The following is a 12488-nucleotide window of genomic DNA, read 5'->3' as shown; positions in this document are numbered from 1 at the left end:
GCTCTTTTTGCCTTCTCACCTTCCACAATGTAAGGATGCAGCAAGAAAGCCCCCACCAACAACAGATGATGGTACCTTTGCCTTGGACTTCCCAACCTTCAAAACTGTGAGGAAGTAAAATTCTGTTCTTCATAAATTACTCAGTTTCAGGTGTTTTGTTATAGCAACATGGAACAGACCACAACAATTATTCTATCTTTATTGCACTATATGAACTAAGTTATTGCTTTATAAATTTGTAATGTGCCCTGGGTTTTTTGTTTGTTTTTGTTAGGTTGGGTTTGCTGTTGTTTTGTTTTGGGCATTTTGTTTTGTTTTTTGAGACAGTTTTTCTCACTAAGTTGCTGAGGCTGGTCTAGAACTTGCAATTCTCCTGCCTCAGTCTCCTGAGTAGCTGGGATTATAGGTGTGTGCCATTGCACCAGGATATATCCTGTTTTATTTTTTCCAAATATATAGTTTTTAAGGTATGTAACTCAGTAGCAGAGTACTTGCCCAGTAACTAAAGGCCTGGGTTCAATTTCCAGTACTGGAAAAAAAGAGGAAAAAAATGAGATAAATATATAGTTTTAAGTCTTTGCTTTTGTTTTTTTGTTTTTGGGGGGTTGGATTGTTTATGAGATGGGATCTCTTTATGCTGCCCAGGCTGACTCCTAACTCCTGAGCTTGAACAATCCTCCCCACCTGGTCCTCTCAAGCAGCTAGAACTGCAGGCACAGGCTACCATACCCAGTTTTGTCATATTTTAATATTTAATATATTTAATATTTAATATATTTAAATATTATATTTAATATTAAATTATATTTAACTTATATTTAATATTTAATATTAAATAATATATTTAATATTTAATATATTTAATATATTAAAATATATAAATTGGGTAACAGAACATTGCAAAGGTTCCTCCTGCTCTAAAATGGAGAAAGGAAAAACAGCCAGTGATGCAAAAGAGTTGGCAAATCATGTTGTACACCATAAACATAATTTTAACTATCAATTAAAAATAAATTTTAAAAAAGAAGTTATTAAGAAACTGGGAGTTTACATTTCATGAACTAAGAAAAGAGAGTTTCCAAATGATGACTAAGTAGTGACCAAAGATCAGGGAGGACAAGAGGTAGACTCAGTGCCTTTTAACCACCCCCCATTTCTTTGTGCCTTCCACCCCAAATCTATTTTGTCCCTCTCTCACCCCAACTCCCAATTTCCAAGCACAGGTTCTGAAATTTATACCTACACAGGTGACAGAAGCAGTGAAAGAGTAAAATTAGAGGAAATAAGATCAATGGAATTGAGATACCCTTCAGCTCAGTATAATGTTTTATCTTCCAATTGCTGGAAAAAAATTACACAACTAGTTTAAGTACATAAAAATTGTCTATAGACTATATTAAAACTATTCTACAAAGTTGGGTAAAGCAAATGAAAGCAGATGCAACATCACACAAACCCAGCATGAAAAGCAAGAGTTAATTCACCTAGACTACAGGTCTAGAAATTCTGGGGAACTTTTTAATAATCATTGCTTAAAATTCTCACACCAGTTGGTCATGGGAGTGCATGCCTGCAATCCCAGGAATTCTGGAGGCTGAGGCAGGAGGACTGTACACACTCCAGGCCAGCCTGAGTGACTTAGAGAGTCTCTGTTTCAAAGTTAAAAAAAAAAAAAATGTGGGAAAAGAAAATGCTGGGATGTAGCTCAGTGGTAGAGAGCCCCTAGATTCAATCCCCAGAACGGCAATAAGTAAAGTTCTCACAGCAAACCACCCTCCACATAGGATATGTTCCATCTATGCTTGTGGCACAAGTGTTGGACATGTCAAGAGGTAGACAATCCTTCTGCTCCAAAAAGAAGAGAAGGGATCTTTTGTGGGTATAAGACCTTCTGAAGAGATAGCAAGAGTCCTCTAGCACTTTGAGCCCATGATTCCCATTTCATTCTTCTCCATAATATATACCACCAATATTTCCAATCAATTCTGTGTATTCAACACTGTGTCTGTGATTACTTTTTTATTTCTGCCAGAAGAATATACTCTTTGACAAAGTAGCACTGACAAAATACGTCACTGATAATTAACAGTACTTCTGCGTTCTTTTGGTCTGCTGGTGAAAATGGCACACCTATGGAGAGAAATTGGCAATGCCAGGCAGAATTAGTCGTCCCACTCCTGGAATTCTGCATCTGTTGCCCTCCGGACACTAGTAATGATGGTACCTCCTGAGCAACATGCACACTTACTGCATGCTACTCGAGGGCACACATACCTCTCACCTGTGCCAGGGAGCAGCCTGAGGCCCAAGGCCTTACTTTTCTCTCTGTCCCTCGGACCCAGTGTAATCTAAGGCTGTGGCACTTAAATGCTTATGGAATAAACATATGATTAGAATCATAAACCAGTGTGTCTATACACTGCGCTGTTCAATGTGCTCTCTGCATTCCTCCTAGTGAAATGACCCCTTCACCATAATTCAAATTGTTGACATCCCAACTGCAATCCAAAAAGAGACTTTCTATGAAATTATACTCTTAAAAAGATTTTGTTAAAGTTATTTTTGTCTTTTTTATTTATTTATTTATTTATTTTTGCAGTACAGGGGGTTTAACCTAGGACGAGGACACATGCTAGGCAAGCACTTTACCACTGAGCTACATCCCAGCCCAGATAAAAGTTAAGATTTTTGTGGAGCAAATATTTAGCTGGTTCGTGTTCCATTCATAAATTCAGACTTGGATAACACAAGTATTTGTATAAATCTCTTCTCTTTTCATTTTCTAGTCCACACTTAGTTGTTCAATTACTAGGACTTTTTTCATTACTTTTTTCTTTTTAAAAGAACCACATGATGCAACATTTGCTTTTACCCCTCCCCCTACTTAATGTATCACAAGCATTCTCAGATCAATACATTTAAACTCATTATTTTAAAGAATGGACCCATTTTAAAGATGGGCTGGGGTGTTGCTCAGTGGTACAGCACTGACTTAGTATGTGCAAGGCCCTGGATTTGATCCCAGCATCATTAATTAAGTAATTAATACTGCAGAGTACTTCACAATCTAATCTAATTGTTTAATCTTCAATTGCTTATTTAATGACAGATAAGTTGTTTTTAGTCTTTTGCCATTCTAAATAATGTTATAATCTTTCTTGTACATATTTCACTTGAAATGATTTTTTTTATTTCTGTAGATTTCCTGAAGTAAAATCATTACACCCAAATACTGTTTCAAAAATATTCTTTTTTGTTTTAATAGACATTGCCAGATTAATTTCCCAAAAGATTTTTGTATTTCACAATCTTGCCTACTCTGGATGTGATCAACTCCTTTTAATTCTCATGAGAACACTGAAAAATGTCTCACTTTTGTTATTACACACTTGACTCTGAAAGCTAAGCTTTCTTTTGTATTTTTGGTCTCTTCTGTTTTCTCCTTTCTAAACAGTCTTGCTGATCTGACGTTTTCTTCTCAGCTAGTCTGGACTCTTTAAAATTATAATACACATCATTAGGTATAATGTGATTATTTTTGTCAAACTCATTGTATATCTTTGACTTTGCTTATGACTTTTGCCATAATTAACATTTATATAGTCAAAAGCTATTTTTTTTTTTTAATGGCTTCTGAGTTTCTTGTCTTGCTAAAGATCTTCCCCCATCCTAAGGGTATTCACATATTCCCCCAACACACACATTTGTACTTTTTTATAACTCGATACTTTATACTTTCAACTCACCTAAAATTCATATTTTATATAGTGTAAGGTATTAAGAAGCATGTGAATATAATTTATCAAATAAATCATATGCCACTAAAGTGAAGTGCCAACTTTATCATGCATTAAATGTCTAAGTTTATTCAAAATGTTTTCTGAAAACTCCATTCAAGTCCATTAAATAATTTTGTTTTTTCCTGAATAAATACAAGTGTTTTAAATTATAGTGTCTCCATATATGGGAGGGCCAATACCTTCCCATAAATTTTCCTTTTTAAACTTTCTTAGCAGTTTTTACATAACTTTTACTCCAAATAAAATCTAAAATTATCTTATCCTATTAGGAATGCTAACCAGACTTCTTCCTGGCTCGATTAAAGAAAGAAAAGCATTTTTCCCCAACTTCCCAACCTCTGTCTCCATGGAGAGAGTGTCTGGGAAGTCTTTCCAAATTCTTGGCCTGTGACATTGCTGCATTCCTTGGCTCTCCAAATACCAAGTACTGGAAGGCATTCCATATTACATCATTTTAATCTTGAGCTTCTGGAGCTGGAGCACAACATTGCCTTCTCCCTGTCCCACCCCATGGCTTTGGCTCAGCAGAAAGGTAAACTTCATTCTTGTGGGTAGGGAAGTGTGAGATTTGTGCCAAACTGTATTCTTGATTCCCTCAGTTATCACTTCCATCCTTTATACATTTGTTCAAGCCCATGATACTCAGGATAATGGCCAAAGGTGGCAGTAGATGATCCTGGTACTTTGCCACTTGTTATGAATACCAACCAAGCTGGAAAAGCACATGGTGAATGTGTGTGAGTGCACTGGGAAGTCACACCTTTCATTTTACTGCCATGAAATTCCAATGCAGCATGAACAGAGGATGTGGCTAACTGGATCTTTTGTTCACAAGGAGGAAAACTGTTGGCACTATCAGACTTTTCTAGAACAAGTTTCCACTTGCATTAAGTAGAATGGCATCATCATCCCCAAACTATTGCAGAGAATAATGAGACAGATTCAGCAAGTCTTGACAAACAGGTAAGTCCTGAATCTCCTTAAAATAGGGAAATTACATATATATACATTCCATTAAAAGATAGTGTCAATTAACATTTTGCAAATAGAACTTAAAATATTCAAATGTTGTTTTAATTTCAAACCCATAAAATCAGGAACTCTAACTCAAATCAAAAGCACACACACTTCCCCCCTAAAAGAAAGAAAACAGTATCTCACTAACCAGATGGACATGGAGAGTACTATAAGATCACATAGCGAGGGGCACACACCTGTAATCCCAGCTATTCAGGAGGCTTAGACAGGAGAATTTCAAGTTCAAGACTGACCTGGGCAACTTAGTGAGACCCTATCTCAAAAGAAAATTTAAAAGGAGGTGTGGGATTGGGATGTAGTTCAGCGGTAAGGTATTTGCATAGCATGCTCGAGGCCCTGGGTTCCATCCCCAGTACTAAAAAAGAAAAAAATTATATATATCAATAGAATTGACCCTAGAAAATAGCTTAAGGCCTAGTCTTCCAGAGCCGAATACTAATATGTGCTGCCTTGTAATAATAATGAACTTTTATCAAGTACTGTACTTCATGTGGATATATATATACATTTTCTCTTTTCATCTACACAATAACTGTGTGTGTAGGTATTATTTCCATTTTATTGACAAAGAAACTATGGTTTAGAGTGTGATTGGAGAATTCATGAACTCCCATGGATTCATTCTCAGTCTATCCCCAGTGCCCTAAGCTCAGAAATCTTTCAGTTGTCCACCTTACCATGTCAGACAGATCTAAAAAATCTGAAGTCTGTTTCCCAGGTCTCTGCTGATGCCCAAGGACTTTCTTAAAGTTCAGTGGGCAGTGTTGGGCCACTGAACTCCAACAGGTTCCACCACCACCATGGACAGAATCTTTTCTCTCCAGTGAAGGGTATAAATACATCCTCAGGAAAGAATGAACCTACCTCAGAGAGAGCAAAAGCTGTCCAACTGAAGCTGTCCACAGCTGCACTAATAAATGGACTGCATGTTAGGAATAGTTTTGGTCGAATGCCCTGGCAATCAGAAACTGCCTTTCAGTCATTCACTCATATTCATCAAGTGCCTACCACCACCAGGCTGACACCGAGCATGCAAAACAACCATGTAGCTTTCAGACCTCGTGGAAGAGACACGTAAGTTGCATAGCGATTGCATTAACTTCCAACAGACAAGAAAAAGCTTCATATTTGGCATTATGGTGACAGAAGAGGTAGCTCTGCAGAACAGTTCCAGATGAAACATTAAAAACTGGGGTAAAAGCCAGACACAGTGGCACCTATAATCTCAGCAGCCTGGGAGGCTGAGGCAGGAAGATCACAAGTTCAAAGCCTGTCTCAGCAATTTAGCAAAGCCCTGAGCAACTTAATGAGACCCTGTCTCTAAATAAAATATAAAAAGGGATGGGGATGTGGCTCAGAGGTTAAGTACCCCTGGGTTCAATTCCCAGTACCAAAAATAAATAAGTAAATACATAAATAAACTGGGGTAGGAGAAGGGGGAAACTTGGATTTTATCATTTATTTTCTTTTCCTATAGTCACAAATACTTAATATTCAAAAGAGCCTCAGATCCACTCCTGAGAGCAGACATACAATCATTTGTATACCCATGTTCACGACAGCATTATTCACAATCGCCAAAAGGTGGGAGCACTCCAAGTGTCCATTGAGGGATAAATAAATAATGATATATACATACAATGAAATATTATTCAGCCTCAAAAAGAAGGAATCTTCCACATGCAGTGCCTAGGCCCAGATCAAAACAGGTGTAATAAAGTGATTTTGAAAAGTCAAAAAAAAAAAAGAGAAGGAAATCTTGACAGAATGCTAAGACATGCATGAACCTTGAAGACGGTATACTAAGTTAAATGAGCCAGACACAAAAAGACACATCTTGCATGAGTCCACTTCTAGAAGATGTCTGGGTTAGTCAGATTCACGAGACAGAAAGCAGAATAGTGGTTGTCAGGGCAGTTATTATCAGTGGGAAGAGGAAAACCTCTGGAGGCACATGGGCAGTGGCGAGGTTGCACAACTGTGTGACGGACAGTATCTAACACTACCAAATCACACACACTAAAAAAATTGTCACAATAGTAAATTTTACAGAAAATATTTTAAAGGACCTCAGAGCACCCTTTACAAAAAAGAAGCTGAATGAAATTCGGAGAAGTAAATTAAATTGCTCAAAGGCACACAGCTTCAAGAGCAAAGACTAAAACACAGATCTGGTCAGGCATGGTGGCACACACCTGTAATCCCAGAGACTCTGGAGGCTGAGGCAGGAAGATCACAAGGTTTGAGGCCAACCTAGGTAATTTAGTAAGACCCTGTCTCAAAATAAGAAGTAAAAGAGCTATGGATGTAGCTCAGTGGTAGAGTGACCCTGGGTTAAATCCTGAGTACTGGGGGATAGAAAAAGTGAGAAAACTGAAGCATAGAGAATTTACATAATCTGCCTAGGTGGCCAGTCAGTAAGTGACACATCGGCTTATTGTTTCCAGAATGGTGCATTTAGCCACTACTCTGCCCTGCCAGATCTGAATTTTCATGTCCTTTCCTCAATCCTGTCCATCTGTCAAATGGTATATGGCAAAAACATTTCCATTTCTTTAGCCCTTCCCTACCCATGCCCTCTACAATGTTACTTTGCAGCACAACCCATGAAAATCTACTTCCCCATTCCCTGAATATGGGCTGGGCTTACAGTTTACATTGACCAATGGGATGTGGTGGAAGTGATTCAAACTCAAGCCTCAAGAAACCTTCCAAGCTTCCCTTTTCTCAGAGCCTGGGATTAGGGCACGCCTATAATCCCAGCAACTAAAAAGTCTGAGGCCAGCCTCAGCATTTTAGTGAGACCCTGTCTCAAAATAAAAAGGATTTGGGATGAGATATGGCTCAGTGTTAAAGTGCCCCTTGGTTCAATCCTCAATACAAAAAAAAAAAAAAAAACCAACCTGTGATTTGGTTTCAGCTAACCTGCTAGAAAATGAAAGCCCATATGGAAAAGAACCCAGTTGTACCAGCTGAGGCCGTCCAAGACCACTCTACTTTTAACCAATCCCCAAACACGCAGAAGAACCCATTCGAGAACAGCCTAGGAGCAGGATAATGTCTAAGGCTCTTCAAACATATTGACCAATCGTTTTCTAGAACAATCATTAGGGAGAATCATATTATAATTGGAGGAAACAGAATAATGTTAGTCGACATTCCAGGCTACGGGAACAACATGGGTGAATGAAAGTCAGAAAAGTGTGAGTATGTTTAGAGAACGATAAGTGGATATTTTGATAAGACAGGTTGTGCTCAAGGGGCAAATGATAAACAATGGGAAGCAGCAGGGTAGAAGGGCTTTGTAATTGCTGCCCAGTTTACTAGGTGTTGAGAGGCCTGGACGTGTATAACATGTTCATTTTCTCCTCACCATGCCATGAGGGACGTGCCATAATTTCCAATTACAGAAAAGAAGCCCATGGTCAGAATTTGAACATAGGAAATCTGACCCCAGGGCCTGCTTTGTCCTGGTACAAAACCATCTGTGGGAGACTGAAGATACAGAGGATGGCTGTGAACGTACAGTAGTTGAGGAGAGAAACAGTCAGGGTCTGACCTGAGGAAGTGGCCATGGAGATAGATAGGAAACAAGATGGACTGCAGGAAGTGGGGCTACAGGGCTGGGCAGTGGATTGAGCAAACAAGAGGAAGGACGGGGAGTCGCAGCAGGATGCTAAGGTGACCGGCCCAGGGCCCCAGGAAAGTGACTGGTGTCATCATCTGACTCCAGTTCAAGCCTATTGATTCTAAAATGCCTGTTTGGGGTGAATACATGGAGAATAGCAGGTGGATTGAACTAAAAGAGAATGAAGGCCTGAGAAGCATGTTTGAGGTCATCTACAGGGAGCTTCATCCCAGTTTTCTTGTTTGTAAAAGTAAAATGTGGCATTGAATACTTTAGGTTCAATAAAATAAAATAAGCACTAAAAATTTTTTTAAAAAATACTTTGGGATTCTGAGTTTTACTTAAATGTGATTTTTTTTTTTTTTGGGGGGGGTGCTGGGGATCAAACCCAGGGCCTTGTGCTTACAAGGCAAGCACTCTACCGACCGAGCTATCTCCCCAGCCCCTTAAATGTGATTTTTATTGGTAGTCAATTGCAAAGACATGCATTGAACTTGGATATTGTTTTACTGAACAGCACTGAATTTTTTCCTATTTGAAACTTTTGCTGAGAACAAAGATTTTATTAGTCTTGTATCTATAAGCTTTTGAAAATCTAATTTTCAAAAAAGTCTAATTTTTAGTCCCCACTTTAAATTTTCACTTTCTACAGCTTATTTTTTGCTTTTTTTTTTTTTTTTTTTGGTGTGTGTGTATGTGTGTGTGTGTTGTGTGTGAACCTTAAAACCTCAATTCAGAAAGAAAAGGAGAAAATTGGCTAATATTTATTTCATACCCATGATGTGCCTGGCACCCTGTGTTTATGTATATGTGTGCATGTGTATATTTACCTGGTTAAATAATTTGACCAGAGTTGGAAAAGGGAAGTAAAATGAGCTTTATCTTTCATAGACTTCCTATTCACTGGTATTTTTATGACATTGCTGACTAATAAGAAATGAAGGTAATAAATGTTCTCCTTCCCAGAACAGAAGTGTTTAAAAACACTGTTTAAAGATTTATGCTTCCACTCAAAACAGAAGATCCAGTTATGCTGCTAAATATCATGGAAAAAAGTGCCCAAATTGCAGACTGATGTAAAACAGATGTGAATTTAAATATGCGTTCTGCCATTCTCTGTTGGCAAGCTACTTAACCAATTCAAAATACAATTTTCTCAGCTGTAAAATTCAGGATAATAAAAGGTCATTCACAAGGTTATTATGAGGACCAAGAGAAGAACATGCATGAACAGGACTATTCCATATCTATGAGGTACTTAACAGTTAGTACTTTCCTTCCAAAACCTTTCAGATCTTGGAATTTATCACTGACGTGTAAACTTCAGGCAAAAAATATTTATCATTTTCCAGTTAATGATTAACTTCATTAATTTGAATTGATGAAACATTACCAGCTTAATAGTAAGATACAAAATTCATCAAGTAGTTTTTTTTTCTTCAAATCTCTTATAGGCGGGTAACTAAAAGTCAGTGAGTGCTGTATGAAAGTTAATTACTAGTCTAAGTGGTATGAACACATTAAAATGTACAGGTGATACACCACACATTCAGCACATGCAGGAAACTGGAAACCCCAGCCCATAGCTGACTCACTGATGTCAACTTCCAACTCGGTCATCACCTCTGATTCAGTCATTCATCCTATTGTAAATCTAAGTGGCATACATGTGGAACAAAGATTTAAATTCATATGTAGTCCTCTCCCTGGGTGGAAGGTAAAACAGTGTTTATTAGTAAGCAAACATTCTAGAAAGACCATTGTTTTTAGCTCTTCTTTTTTTTTTCAATGTCTATTCTTTCTTCAAATACTCTCCCACCCCGCCCCCCATTCAACATGTTCAACAAGTAAGTGATTAATTCATCCTTGGTAAAGCATAAATAGATGGTAAAGTTTAATGTCTCCAAGAGGTATTTATCTATACCATAACCAGGAATAAGGTCACAGGCTTAAAAAAAGAATTCAAGTCTACTGAGGAATGCTAAGCATCTGCAAAGTAAAAGGAAAGAACAATTTTAATCTGGGGAGCCTTCATACTTCTCCCTAAATCAAATCAACAGAGCAACACAGGCACTTAAAGCAGAACACGTCTACCAGGTGCCCCTAAAGCTCTTTTATGTAATCCCCCCAAATATTATTTTGCAAAGTAGGTGCTCAGGAAACTGGTTTGAACTTTGAGGGCTTCGTTCTGGTTAAGCCACTTGTCACCACCATCATCATCATTATGACTACTACCAAATCACTGCCATTAGCATCTAGGAATTCTCAGCTACGTCCTGGGAAATTGTCATTAAAGATGCTAGCATGTGAGAGGGTGGGGGTGTAGCTGAAATGTGGAGTGTGTGTCTATCATGTATGAGGTCCTGGGTTCAATCCCCAGCACCACTAAAAGTGTGAAGATGCCAGTGTGAGTGAGATTAAACGCATGCTTGAGAAAGGTCATCAGGTAGGTGGAGACCAGCCTGTTACATGTGAATCAAATCCCACTATTCAGAACAGTAGTTGCCAATAAAGCAGAGGAAGATCACAGCAAAGCCAACCTGGAATTCAGAAAGGAGAGTCCTTTCCATGTCTGAAGATCACAGCAAAGCCAACCTGGAGCTCAGAAAGCTCTTTTCCATGTCTGCTCAAGGCTCCATAATCTTTGTAATGTCTCCCACTGGAATCTCTACCAAAAAATTGGAAGAGTTTTTAACACTAAAGTCCCCTCCAGGTGGGATCAGGGAAGGATTACTGAGCTTCTCTAGTGTAGCTTACCTGAGATCCATATCTCCATCAACCCAGAAGGTGAAAATGTTCGAGATGGTTCCCCCTGGACAGCACCCCATGATGAGAACAGCAATAGCGTGGACTGGCTTCAGAGAGAAGCTGATGGCCAGGAGATAGGCTGTTAAAGGCATGAGCCCAAATTGGCAGAGCAGTCCCACAGCGATGCCCCATGGTCTCCTGATGTGCAACCAGAGCTTTCGAATGTCCACAGAGCATCCCAGAGAGAACATGAGCAGACCCATCATAACAGCTGACACCACTGTGAAAACAAGTTCCAGGCTCCCATGTGTCTCCGGTCCCACAGTCAGCTCCTCCTCCGAACTGTTGGCAGGGCAGGCTGAGCTGCTGGAACAATTTGCTCTCATGTCCTCATCTCCTTAAGACAGCATTACAAATGAACATCGGCAACGATGGCTGGGCAGGCAGGTCTATCCTGTCACATTTTGTAATAATGCAACCAAGTCACGCGTGGAGAATCATTCCAATCTCTATTGGCCAGCCAGGTGATTCATGCTAATCTGATCAATTTATTCACAAGTGGCATTATAAAAGTAAAGAACCTAGGCATGAAACATATAATAAACTGTGGTAAGAAAGGCTTTCCACTTCTGTTCTTACTCACCACTGAATATTCAAGTGAAATGAGACAAGCAAACTTATTGTCAAGTGGAGTGACCCGGTTATGTCGTCAACATCATACTGTGTTCCAGGAAAGCACGTCAGACGCCAAGAGACAAGTTCTCCAAATTCAGTAGGGATTTCAAGAAGCCAGGATGCAATGTTATGTGCGAGAAGCCTGACCGGGGGAAAACAAAGGCTGCTGTGCCAGAGCCACGCCTCAGAGCATTAGCAAAGCATTTCTGTCGGAAAGATTAAAGCAAAATGAGGCCAGTTAAGGAAATGTGAGGGACTAAGAATAATTCCAAGAGATCTTTCAAACTGGCCTCAGTTTGAATTTTCTCAGTTTCTATTTTAATGAAATTTGTATCTAATGCCAATAAGGAAACACCTGAAAGGATAATATGGTTTTAAGCACCTGATTGTGTCCCATGAAACATGTGGAAACTCGTCTTGGTACACAAAATAATTCAAGAGAGCTGTCATTTGCTTTTAGAAATTCAAATCTGCTTTGAGATGCCACACCCCTGGGCCACTAGAGGAAACCTGGGAATCCTGCAAGGGAATCTATTAAAGAGTTTAGTGTGGAATCTGGAGATGGGGTCTAAGGACAGACAGCCTTTGACCACAATGCC

General features: G+C 39.0%; 1 protein-coding gene across 3 annotated transcripts in view; it reads right to left on the bottom strand.

The window, feature by feature from the left end:
- Positions 1 to 11950, bottom strand: part of SLC10A6 (solute carrier family 10 member 6) — a 28758-nt gene extending 16808 nt beyond the window's left edge. The window contains exon 1 of one of the 3 annotated variants that reach the window (XM_079153316.1): positions 11224 to 11950. In XM_079153316.1, the coding sequence (XP_079009442.1) occupies positions 11224 to 11600 (377 nt within the window). In that variant the 5' untranslated portion in view covers positions 11601 to 11950. The remainder of the gene's footprint in view (positions 1 to 11223) is intronic. The other 2 variants (XM_079153315.1, XM_079153317.1) reach the window with 2 other exon arrangements.
- Positions 11951 to 12488: the final 538 nt, after the last annotated feature.

Source organism: Sciurus vulgaris (genome assembly GCF_902686455.1).
Source record: "Sciurus vulgaris genome assembly, chromosome: 9".
Lineage (NCBI taxonomy): Eukaryota > Metazoa > Chordata > Mammalia > Rodentia > Sciuridae > Sciurus > Sciurus vulgaris.
The sequence above is the reverse complement of the archived record's forward strand: the minus strand, read 5'-3'. Positions and strand labels throughout refer to the sequence as shown.